General features: G+C 34.1%; 1 protein-coding gene across 1 annotated transcript in view; it reads right to left on the bottom strand.

Moving 5' to 3' along the window:
• Window positions 1-13,853, bottom strand: part of LOC113395461 (uncharacterized) — a 182,266-nt gene that overhangs the window by 43,233 nt on the left and 125,180 nt on the right. The window contains exon 3 of the mRNA XM_064218636.1: window positions 7,001-7,203. Coding sequence (XP_064074706.1) covers window positions 7,001-7,203 — 203 coding nt within the window. The remainder of the gene's footprint in view (window positions 1-7,000; window positions 7,204-13,853) is intronic.

Consider the following 13,853-nt stretch of genomic DNA (forward strand, 5'->3'; position numbering starts at 1 on the left):
CTCACTTAGCCTTCAAACGGGATCACAATAAAAGCAAATATTACTGTTTGGCGGTAGAGGATTAGTGATGAATGATGACCTTGCACAAAGCCAAACCAAGTAATTGTCACTTACATAGTGGAAAAGAGTAGAAAAATTTTCGGTGGTTCATTTAACCTACGTATCTAACCGATGGTAATTAATTTTTATTTAATATTTGTAAAACCAAATAAATACTTATATGAGTCTACTAGAATTGAATTTATTTTGATATTTATATTCAAAGGACAAAGCCTACGAAAAGAAAAATGTAATAAAAAAATAAATAAAACATAAAAGCTAAAGATAAAATAAAAGAGAAGGGAAGGAATCCTTTTCGCTGCTTTTGTTCATAATTTTCTTTCAACCTAAATTGTTTCAAGGTTTCAATTGAGTTCGAAATTAAGGTTGTGCAACACAGGTAATCTTGACTTTGTATGCTTGGACGGCGAGGCCGTGGCCCACGTGGTCCATGCCTTAAGCCACATTTTAGCATAAACAATAATGCCAAGACATTTTCTGAATTTTAATGAACATTTTTATTTCCTTTGATATCCTTTCGATTGAGACGTTTTGCCGTCCGTCAACAGGATTATAGTCGATCCGTAGAAAAATATTGTTAAAACTAGAAAAAGTGCAAATTAGTAATTGTTTTTGTGCGAAAAACACTCATACGAGCAATTTGTGCGTGATAACGTTATCCAGTCCGAATATTTGGAAATAGTTGTAGAAAGGACATACGTGATATATTTGGCAGAAACTGTTCAAAAAAGTGTTATGAAATTGTGATAATATCACTATCCAGTGACTCTTTAAATAGTCCAAAGACAAACAATTAAAGCAAATAAAGTGATATTGAAAAACAATAACATAAACAGTTAAAATTAAAAGTTATAAAATTGCTTAATAAAAATTGAAGGTGATCGAAACAAAACTGCAAATAAACTACCGACAAGGCTAAAAAGACACTTTACTTAATAGATTCAGTTCAAGAATTTAGCTGCTTCTATTAACATTTAGTTGGTTCAGCGGTCTCAAAGGCGACGATCAATCGGTCAAACCGCGATCGATCCCGGCTAGGAAGCTAAGTTTTAAATTTTTAATATTAATTTTAAAATTTCATCGGATTTACAAAAACATTGAAATTGAATCGCCTGTCAATTGATAGTAACATTTACACCACTCCGTTACAAGGAAATAATAAAAAATATAAATAAATAAGTGTATTCGACATCTTTGACAGTGACAGACAGCGGATAAAAAAGATACATGGATTTTTATTAACTGGTGTTGACTTGCTTTGTTAAGTATACGTAGGTGGACAAGCAAATGGTAAGCTAACAGTAAAATCCCACTGCTGGGCCTCCTCTCCCTTTTGAGGAGGAGGTTTGAAGCATACTCCCCCACGATGCTCCAATGCGGGTTATTGTACACACATGTGGCAGAATTTCATGAAAATTAAAAACATGCAGGTTTCCTCACGAGACTTTCGTCCACCGCCAACCACAAAAAATTACAAACAGAAATTAAGCACATGAAAATTCAGTGGTGTTTGCCCGGGTTTGAACCCACAATCATCGATCAGTATGCACGCGTTCTAACCTCTGGGCCATGTTGACTTAAAAGCCAATGAGCTTGATGGTAAATAGCCACGTCCCACATATGTTAGTTACAGTTACAGTGAGTACTCACCCTTCAAACTGGGACACGACCTTATTAATAAATGCTGTTTAGAGGTAAAACAAGTGATGAGTTGATCATGGGTCTTGCATGAAGCTCTACCAAATAGTCAATTGTTACCATTTAATTACCATTCATTTACTGTTAAAAAAATATTTTTTATCTAGAACATTATTTTGGAAAGGTTTTACTCTGCGCTTGAAAAAATATACAGTTGATGAATCAGTATTGGAATACGAAGCAAACGAATCATTATTATTAATAGATACACTTCATATTAGAGTAGGAAACGAGCAAACATACGGAGCGCTTTTTAGCTCTAAATATATTTTTCCAATTTTTCGAACCAGTAAAATATTTACTATCTACTCGTTATCGAAATTGCACTTACTCACTTCGTATATCACTCGGAAAATGTTTAAAAACCCTACGGTGATATGCTGTTAGATTAAATTCGATTGTGTTCCGCGGTGACTTTCGAGTTTGTTCTAACAGAATAGTTCTTCATCCTATTTTCAATTGCGTAAATATTTAACAAACGTAAATAAATATCGATCTAATATAAACGCCCAATAAAGAATTCTTTTCATTAAAATATACTTCGTCTAGGACATTGTCACCGTGCGCGTAGCGTTTGCGTAGCGTACTACGTGCCCGCTACGTACGTACGCTACATATAAACGGCACCACTAATGTCGCTTGTTATTTTTGCTACATAATATAATTCCATATATTTTGTTTTCAGAGCTCTCGGCATACGCCCTAGGCACTTGTTATATGATGAAAAGAAAATACAAAGAACGAAAATAATATAGGTTCGAGGGTTAATTTTTGCAACTTATCTAGGATACGAGGAGTTTATCAAAAAGACGACTAAAATCGATATTGGAATGTCTTTTTTGTCCTCAATATTATAAATTAAGAAATTTCAATAGTAATAAAAAGGTGTTTTGATTATCTAGATGTAGGCCAAGTTTTAGGTATCGATATTGAATTACAATTGTTATATAATTTGAAATTTATATTTACTATTAGAATTAACTCAGAAAAAACAGTAATAGGGCTTTAACTTTTCATTGATTTAAAAACTTATAATTTTTTATTAAGTTTAATTTTGTGTGTTTTAAGAAATATTATTGTCGTTAACAAAATTGTTGTTATTGTCGAGTATTGTTTTATTTTTATTTTTCTGTGAGTTAAAATAAGTAGATATTTTCTCTACCTTTCTTTCATTAAATATTAAATATATATTTTTTTTAAATAACGAACTTTCTCATAACAGGCATTAAGAAATATTATTTAATTAAATACATTACAAGAACATTCTCATGCCATCGTTTCGTAATTGACATTTAAAGCTGTTCCTGTTTGCTTCTTTATTTTCAAATTTTAAATATAATTAAATTATATTTTTACCAAAAATAACATATGCATGTATGTTGGATAAGTGTGATGTCATATAACACTTTTAGAGTAAGATTATAACCATTATAAGTTTACTTTGTTGAATAATACAAACTCTGGTGTGAATCGGATTAAAATGAAAATCGAAATCAAAATATATCTTATATCTTTAGTAAAGTATATTTGGCTTACGAACTATAAAGACTTTTAATCGTTATTTTACAAGTATATATATATATAATACTGCCACCTACCATACATATAAAAATACATACAAAAATCTCATTAATCCTCAATCAGAGAGTGTTCCTCAAAAAAACAGTACAGAAGTGCGATTCTGGGAGAACTTACTCAATATTATGTATAGGTACTTGGTGGTAGGGCTTTATGTAACCCTACCACCACCCACTCGTCATATTCCGGTTTGAAGAGTGAGTGAGCCAGTGTAAATACAGGAATAATTAAAATTGATTAAAATGCCGAAGTTTATTGCCTGTGGTGACCGCTTACCGTGATGGTTCATTTGCCCGTCCGTATACTCATTTCATAAAAATAAAATAAAACATGACAACCGACTTTCGAAGTTACGCTATTTTGATACGTGTATCCTATATATTTAGTCTTTTTTGACATATTACAGTCAATGACGCATATAATTTTTTGTTTTATTACGCTCAAGTCCTGCGGTGAGATTTGAGTTTCTTATCACATACTACAGTCCAGTTTTTCTCCTTTATCTGTCAACAGATTTTCTTTTAATTTGCTTTAGCGTTATCGATAAAAAAAAAATTGAAATAGATATATTCAAAAAGTGTAAATTCATAATATAAGTTTTTCTTAAATTTCAATTAATAATTAAATCTATGAATTGTTTGCTTCTTGAAATGAACCAACGTACAAATAAACTTGAAAGAGAGGACACTTTTTGAACACCGTCGTGAAACAGCAGCATATTAATGCTGCTGTGTTTCGTCAGGTGAGTGAGAGTTCCGGATGCCCATAAATGGGGATTGGTTTGGGTGGTTGTGCTATATTAGACAGTCGTTTGGGCTTCTCGGTTTCGGCGTCCCCGCGCTCTCCAAATAAGTTCCCCCTCGGTGACTCCTCTACTACTACTCCACTCTAACTATGAAAAGAACCAAAAAGAAAAGTAAGTTTAACCAGCAGTTGCACTTCCTGTCCCTTAAAGTGCATTTCTCTAATATCCGAGGATTGCACTCAAATCTCAATGATGTCCATCACCATCTCGAGACTGGGAGACCTCACTTACTCTTTCTAACGGAGACGCAGATCTGTAACCCGTCCGATCCAACATACCTGTACTATCCAGGGTATATCCTGGAGACCCAATTCCGTGCCCATGCAGGCGTGTGCGTATACATCAGGGACGTGATCTGCTGTCAGCGTCTTCGTAACTTGGAGGTTCCTGACCTTTCTGTTTTATGGGTTCTAGTGAATACTGGCCTTGATCAAATAGTTTACGCCTGTGTCTACCGTTCGCATAGCGGGGACCAGGAGACGACTAGGCTTTTTAACCATCTAAGTGAAGCTGCAGATTCGGTCCATCTATGCTTTCCATCTGCGTAGTTGGTGTTTCTTGGGGACTTTATTACACATCATGAAGAGTGGCTGTACCCGTATAGTGACACTGACCACGCTGGAAGAGAGATCTACAAATTTGCAATATCTTGTGGCCTCTCTCAGCTCGTCCACGAACCCACTCGTATTCCTGACGTCGTGGGCCCCACTGCGTATTGCCTGGACCTTCTGCTGACAACCGATCCTGACAGATATTCGGTTTATGTTTCACCACCACTCGGGACATCGGATCATTGTGTGGTGAAATCTGTGTCGTACTACTCGCCTCCTGACACCAGTCCTAAAGGCCGAGATCCTGAAAGCTTGCTAATGTTCAGCCTATTCCCAAAAAAGGAAGCCGGTCAAACCCAGACAATTACAGACCTGTCGCGATCACCTCTATAATCTGTAAGATTATGGAGCATATCTTAAATAATCGTCTCATGATATATCTTGAAGCAAACGAGGTCCTTACTACTACTTACTACTAGGCGCAGGCAAAAGTTTCATCCATACGTTGTTGACATACCCAAAATTCGAACTAAATGGTTTGACAGCTCGTTTTTGGTGAGAGTCGCCGAAATTTGGAACGACCTGCCTGGGTCTATTTTTCCTGATGAGTTTAACTCTGGAGCCTTTAAGAGTAGAGTGAACAGGTTTCTTTTGGATGGGCGTGTACCACCTTCGTCTTAATCTACACTTTCCATCAGGTGAGATGGAAGACAAACGCCTATTCCATTACAACTATAAAAAAAAAAAAAGTTTTATAAAATGAGCGATTTCGTCGTGCAATGTTGAATATTTTTTATATTTTATTTAATCAACAAAGTAAGGTCGTCTTGTCGTAAAAGTAAATGAATTGAACCGTCCCCGTTTACGTTACTCAAATATAACAACATTCCGCGACCTACATATTTAACTGAATCTTCTAGTGTTGGAAAATTCGTCATCTTTTGTGATATGGAAGATTTTTAGTTGTATCGGTTACATTTAGTAAATTGTATGATCACTTATTCAATTATTTACTTAATAGTGAATTGGAAACATAAAAAATATATAAAAAATTAACAAACTACTACTACTACGTCCCGTGATTTCACTGATTCTTGTATTCTAACACGTGTAGTTTAATTAAGTATCTCGAAACTCACCGCAAGACCCGAACGTGTTATGACAGTAATATGTAGAAATTTTTTAGGATAAACGTATCAAAATGGCGTAACACCAAAAGACGGTTGTCATTTTTTATTTAATAAGTAAGATATTATGTGTATAAATATTGTAACTATATATTTTTGTAATTGTAGATGCATTCTCTCATATACGAGTACAATTAATTGTTTAATTTCATTTGTTACGTAATTTTAATCTTAGTTTAAGTGAATTCTAAAATTTTCATTGTGGTTTCATATTTTAACTATTCAACCGATCAAAATCAAATTTTGTTAGGGGTATAGCACGTTAGATACCTGAAACCTGCCCCTTCCTTTTCGTTACATGAGAGGGGAAGCTGCGTGCTGAAATTAGTTTCTTATAATTATTTAATATTACATTTCATTAGCTACCCCCCTAATTAAAGCCTCACATTGACAATCACGTCCATACACTGAATTCGTTGCTGAGGACAAATCTGCGAAAAATTCCACGAGTGAATGCGCCACGGCACATAGCGCTCGCCCTCTTGAATGAGCAAACGGCAAACGGTGCACCGTGCCGATACCGCGCACTAGACAAGTCTGCGCGTGTTTGTGGACACGGAACTTGACGTTAAACATGTCAGAAACTATCACAAAATTAACAAACTGCTTGGGCACAGTTATTTTCTATTATTAAGGTTATCAATGGAGTACAACATTCATTGACGACCATAAATAATATTGGTTTTCAAAAATTAAAGGATACCACCATAAGCAATTTAAGCAACAACTTTAACAAGAAATTTCATAGCACCTTGAAAGTACTAATGGCACGGTGCAGTATACAGGTGCAGGATTCACTAAAGTACACAAGCGACTGGAGTAAAACTGCGCGCTTATAGTGTAGGTAATGATGGATTTGTCCACCACGACTCGTGTAGCGAATGACGGCTAAAAGTGTTAACTTAGTACCCGAAATGAACATGAAAATATCCTTACATTTTTCTTCAACAATGAATCAAACGACTATCGTGTACCGTTGCGTTGATAAGGCTTAAATTTAATTGATATAATGCCAAATGAATTAAATTTTAAATAATTTAAACAATTCTAATAGAACCACACTACTAGTGAAGCTAAATGAAAAATGTATTTTATATTTATATAAATAAGGTTCTACTTACAATGCCATCTCCAATATTTCTGATGACGCAAGGCATAAGCGCTGTCGAACCAGTCTGCGATGTTACGACAGTGTTATTTTCTGTACCAAATTGTTTCTCTTGAGTAGTGCCATAAATGTCGTCTAGTGGTGGAAAAGAGACGGTAAGCTCGTTTTGTTCTGCTCTTATCGTCGATGATTCCGTTGAAGGTGGTAATGATGGCCCTGGAATAAAAATACGATATAAATATTATATCAAAGGTAACGGAGTGCATAAAGTTACAGCCAGTTGTCATAGATAAAGGCGAAGCATTAGGAATACATTACTCAAAAAAACATCAAAATAGACTTTATTCAAGTAGTTTTACGAGTATTTTTGAATCGTCATCTTACAGCACTATCTTAAGAAAAGCTACCACCGATTCGGAATGTAGATTCTTCCGAGAAGAATCCGCAAGAAACTCAGTAGTTACTAAGAGTCTCATTAAAAGTGAAGACCGGCATTTTTATATAAAATAATTAAACTAATGTAAATAATTTTATAGATTAATAAGGAACTTCAAGTTAGTATAACTACAATTATCTATAAGTTATTTTTACATATTAATGTGACTTTTCTGTTAAACATGTCATATGTGGAGCGACGATGCTCTGTTGATATTTTAGAGACCTATATTCCACTTTTGAAACAAAGTTTCCTTGTATGTTTTTAAAGTTTTCGTTCGCTTGTAAAGCGTTTCAATCGACAGTTTTCTCCCTGGCTACGCTTGCATCATAATCTTAATCAAAAAAGTTTTACTTTTACTTATTTTATAAGGTTAATGAAAGTTAAAGCTACTGGTTTGGAATGTTCATTCTGGAGAAAAGAAATTGTGGTAAGGTCATTAGCTTTTCTTTTATTCGTGTTATAGTAGATGCATCTTTTAGTTGTATGATTTTGCCAATTGGAGTTGGATGGACTATAGAATGGTTTTGACATTACGTATTCGTTCAAGGTACGTTTGTCTCAAGAGCGATTACCTTTTAATGGAGACATCCTATTCTGACTAATAGGTGACATAGCCGATTAAAGGCATTTGTGTTTAGCGCATTTATCTAGCACAAAAGCACATCAAATAACTCGTCTGTTCGTAGAAGACCGGATTCTTCAAAGCGTGCCAAAGACGATTGGCATACTGTAAATAACTCAAAGTCTTTTCATAATAGTTATACAATTCTAAATAAATCGTGTATTTTATTCGATTTATTGCAAAACATTCATAAACAAATTTCGCATTTCTACTTTTATGATATAATTTTTAATATTATTCGCTTCGAACACTTTGCCACAGTAAGAGTGCATTGACTTTGCGGAGTTGGAAACTTACACCAAGTTTGTCTTAAACTTCTCGTGTTTATGCAATATTTTAACTGTTTATTTCAACATATTTGTCGAAAAGTTTACGTTTCTATTATCATCATTTATCTTAGCCTCGATGTAATTATCTAGAAGATTTTATTTTCGTCTGTTCTTGATATCAATGAAAAATCAAGCTTTGAAAAAGGCGCAAAAAAAAATTTATTTCATCATTCGGTAATGATGATGATAATGTCGTCCAGGTCGATTCCGGCCATGATGACCTATCTTAAGGGAGACTGACCAACTAAACAGGGCATATTATAGGGCACAAATATTTCTAATACAGGTGCACTCTCTATTCCCTCATACTCATAATCCGATTGGACAGCAAATCCGACACGACTGGCTTTACGTGCTTTCTGGAACTCTGGAGTTTCTGGAGTGATTCCGCGTTGCTACTGACATTTTTTGTTACAGAAAAACTTAAGAACTTTTTATCGGTCCGACCTGGAGCTAGAAACCAAAACTTTGGAATCTGCGGCAATATATATTAGACCATCGAGGCAGTCAGAAATTAATAAAAATATTTTTAACCCTTACGCCTAATTTAGTAAGATCAGATTATTTCAATGACAATATTTCTTATATTGTCATTGAAATAAAGTGGTTCCATTTGTTTGAATTCACATAATATTTTATAAAAAGAAACGTTAATGGTGTTAATTGAATTCAGTTTTTATCTACCAACTTAACTGAAGATGCTTAACATACCAGTAAGACAAAGTGAGCGATTACAATATATAAAGGTTCATCCACATTTGTTGGGATTGGTGCGGATTATCTTACTAAAAGTAAGCTTTTTGCCAGCTAAATATTTCTACATGTTAGCTTAATCGTTTGACAATTGACAATTTTGAGGTTAGAATTACTTTTTTATGATATGGGTAGGTGAAGAGCAAATCGGCCCCTGAGGGTAAGTGGTCACAACTACCCATACACAATGGTGCTGTAAGAAATATTAAACATACGTCACATCACAAATGCGCCACTGACCTTGAGAAATAAGATGTTATGTCCCTTGCGCTTGTAGTTACAATGGCTGATTCACCTTTCAAGTAGTAGAATATCTGATGGGTGGATTTTGCCTACTCAGACTCGCTCACACCGGAAATGACAATCATGATTATCATTAAAATGTATTGTAATCGAATTAAAACCAATAACCAAAACTCCGTAGGATATGAAGTAGTACTTAATCTATTTGCAATATTTGACGTAAGCAAACGAAGATTTGGTAAGGTTATCTAAACTCATATTATGAATGTGAAAGTAACTTTGTCTGTCTGTATGTCTGTTGATTGAAGCTACCCTGCGTTCCGGGGCTATTTTTTGTACCTAAAAACTAACGACCAAACTAGTTACTAATATTTCAATTAATTTAATTATTAAAGGCTTATTTTTTATTTTGTTTAAGTTATTACTTCAATTATTAATAATTTCTTCCTTATTCACGACCTCTCTATGGCTTGTGTCCATCGAGTTGAGAAACAATGGAACAATACTGATATACTGATATTTTATCGAATGTATTTCCTTAGGGATTATGAAGTGATATATTTACAATTGAATAACTTCTGTTCTGAATCTCAGAAGTTGATGTATGAACAAACAAACGTTATTTCTTTGGAATTTACCAAAAAATAACGTCAAATATAAGACTGTGTTATATTTTTAATTCAAGGCTTTAAATATGATATACATGTATCGATTACATTTAAAAATTGAAAAAAGAACATTTTAGCAATCCTCCTTGTATATTTATTTTTACAAAATAATTTCGGAATAAATAGTTAAGTCACCAGTAGGGCTAAGTTATAACAAGAAACTCGAATCTCATCGTAGAACTCGATAGTGAAATGTAAGAATAAGATATGTGACATTGATTGACTATACTATACACGTATCGAAATTACGGTTCACTGTTCAGTTAGTTGTCGACATTTCACGAATGAAATACGAAGTGAACTCTAACAGAATCGCACTGGTTCTTAATTGTTTGACGTAAACATCCAAACAACACACGTAATGTAAACATTCAAATAAAACTAATATCCTGTAAAACATATTGACAAAAAGCAATATCATGCATCCGAATCCTTATTCAATGAACTACACAATACTCTGGAGTCAGGGTTACGGAAGCGATAAGAATTACAATCATGTTATTGAGGCATTTTATGGCATAAGAAATATTTTTGAGGCAAATATTTATTTATGGACGCAAAGAAAATTGAACATTTCGTACGCCTTGCGACTCAATGGGCCACCTAATGATGTGAAACTCACAGATTCAATCCTTACCCTTAAAGCTATTGTCGTGATACTACAAGAAGTATATAATATATGTGATACCTCAGAATGTTGTCAGAGAGACGTAAGTTAAGGTCCTTCCTATGAGATACGAATCACAGATAAAAATAAACACTTATACATTTTATACATCATTTGAACGAATCTATATCAGATTTAAAATTTAATAATAAGCCTTTAATATTGAAACTTATTCAATTTGAATTGGCTTTGAATTGGATAGTTTTTACTGCAGATATTTTAATCCACTCATTATATATTGAAGCTTTGACTATCAAACTGCAACACTTTTTATTATGATCAAGCTTAATAGGATGTAAGGAATTAATAAGATTTCTTACCGTGCCAATATCGTCTAAGAGCGGTGACCATTTATAATCAGGTGCCCATTTACCAGTCAGCGGAATGGGCTGGCACGCCCAGAAAATACCCCTCTCGCACTAAATTAGTATGTGAAATTATCGGCAAATCAACATTATCTTTTTATTAGAAAGAAGTAGAGTTGTATGACAAATTAATGAAAGCTGTCAAGGTACCTTGAAACAAAACCAAGATAACAAAAAAATACCTAGGCAACTGCGATACGGTCTCGCGCACGAAACAGACACTGATGTAACAAAATGTAGCTTCTTCCCACAGGATTATAGGTCAACGGGAACTCTATACGATTTGATTTATTTTGTGAATGCAAGGGAAATACGTCACAAGTCTACGCGCGCAGGTTTTCTTTGTCACCGTCTAAGTGTGGCACTAATTCCAACGCACACGAAGAAATTTGTGCAACTGTTTTATTCAAAAATTGAATTTTCTACCAACATTTGTGGTATATGCAACCCCCTCCTCGTAACCTGGGTCCCTTTAAATGAGGCGTGAAGAGGCATCTTGTAGGCCAGCATGGCGAGATCGGCAAGTGCGGTTTATTCTTCCAGACTGTACTGTCTGTCTTCGCGTTTGGACTCGACTATCACTTCCCATAATTGTTCTTCACCTAATTATAAAAAAAAAAAAATAACTCTACGCGTTCCTGAGAAATAAAGTTTTGATCGACAGACAGACGGACAACGAAGTGATCTTAGAAAAACAAGACATCCATTGTCTTTTTACTGCAAAAATTATACCACTATAACCAATATTTTAAAATATTAGTGTCCAAACCACAATTAAAATCACTTCTAAATTTCTATATACAGGCACAAGACGATCTAACTCTAAATCTAAATCTAGATACTGTGATTGGCGGCGTATTGATGGTAGGCTGGTTTACTTTACAGTGCCTGTAATTTCATGTAGTTGTACACTATAACTACTCATTATGGTAAATAATTGACCTTCGTTACTAAACAAATAAATACAATACTCTTGATTGGTATAAAAATGTTGACGACCATTTCATTTCCAATAATAGTTTACAATTTCTATTCTATGAATACATTTACAATGAAATCTAATATCAGATTAAGTTGTTGCATTTAAACCAAGTCGAATGCAATGTGAATGAAAATAGTGTTTGTATGACAATGTAATCTGCTTCAGCGATCTTAATAGTTTTGTATGAAGCTGTAAGCGGTTAAGTTAAAGTTATAGTCACTTTAAAATGAACCAGTTGTGAGCACATTTTGATGCTAAAATTTCGAATTCGTTTGAGCTTTGACTTCTTTTTACTTATGGTGTACTGGAGTGAGAAATAAATAATCTACCTAATATGTTCTAGAATTATAGTGTATATCAATATATAGTCTAGTAGTATGAACATTTATGTTGTTTGTTATTGATAAGTTGGGCTAAAAATGATGCGATTCTGTAATTACTTATATTGCATCTCACTCGTAAAAAGCTAAAAAGTATGAACCGATTATCGATGTATGGTATATCCTTTAAATATAGCTCTAGTAGCTATCGTTTCTGTTACAGTTATTTGGAAATCTCTCAACCGTTTAAGAACTCCGTTTTTATTGTTAAATTAATTATATAATTTTAATAAAAAAATCTTGACATATTTTCACTTGGTGGCAGGGCTTTGTACAAGCCAGCCACTAATCAGATATTCTACCGGCAAGCAGAAATATATAGTATTGCTGTGTTCCGTTTTGAAGGATGAGTGAGCCAGTGTAACTACAGGCACAAGGGATATAACATCTTAGTTCCCAAGGTTGGTGTTGCATTGATGTAATGTAAGGAACGGTTGTTATTTCTTAAAGCGTCAATGTCTATGGGCGGTGGTGACCACTTATCATCAAATGGCCCATCTGTCCGTCCTCCCTATTTCATAATATAAAATAATATATATAACCTAATTTATATGTATGTATAGTAACTTTTTTGCTGTCTTTACTTCTTGTCGTCTCAGGCACTCTAATGCAACTTGTATGTATGAACGTCACTCAACTTATGTACTCCGATAAAATTTACCGTGGATTTGCGCACATTCGTGACCAAACCAGACGTGAATTTTCAATAAAAATAAAACCAGGTATTCATTTTAAGGTAAAGCAATGCTGTTTGATATAAATAAAGTCAACAGTTAAACTAATACGAAAATACATTCGAATTCTATGCCGAAACGAACGTTTGATTATAGCAGCACTGTGTCAGTTACGTCACAGACATTGAGAACTACTAAAATGTAAATATAAAAGAAAATCTCGTAACAAATATTTGTAGACTTTTGTAATGTTTGTTGGCCCACTGTTCGTTATAACGTTCCCTGCCCTGCGGTGACACAAATAGGGTGCCACTTTCCGTTATATTCTGAGATCTTTCATGAGAATTTTTTAAATGTTTCTTTCATAAATATTTCACTTTTAACCCTTTTATAACTTTTATTTTTGTGTTGACTTATACTCGCTTTTGACTGGACAGTAGAACAGTTTATTGTGTGGTCAATTCAAATTAAATTTTACATTTACATCGTAATTATGAAAATTTAAAAGGAACTATTTATTTTGGTTTCCTACTATTTTTCATTTAAAATATGGGCAGACTTACAATGGGCCACCGGATGGTAAGCGATCACCACTCCCATAGACATTGACACTGTAAGAAATATTACTGTTTTACTTCATCAATGCGCCACCAACATTGGCAACTAAGATGTTCTGTTCCTAGTACCGGAGTTACACTGGCTCACTTGCCCTTTAAACTCTGGTAAACAGCAAAACTAAATATT

This window comes from Vanessa tameamea, chromosome 23 (assembly GCF_037043105.1).
Source record: "Vanessa tameamea isolate UH-Manoa-2023 chromosome 23, ilVanTame1 primary haplotype, whole genome shotgun sequence".
NCBI classification, from domain to species: domain Eukaryota; kingdom Metazoa; phylum Arthropoda; class Insecta; order Lepidoptera; family Nymphalidae; genus Vanessa; species Vanessa tameamea.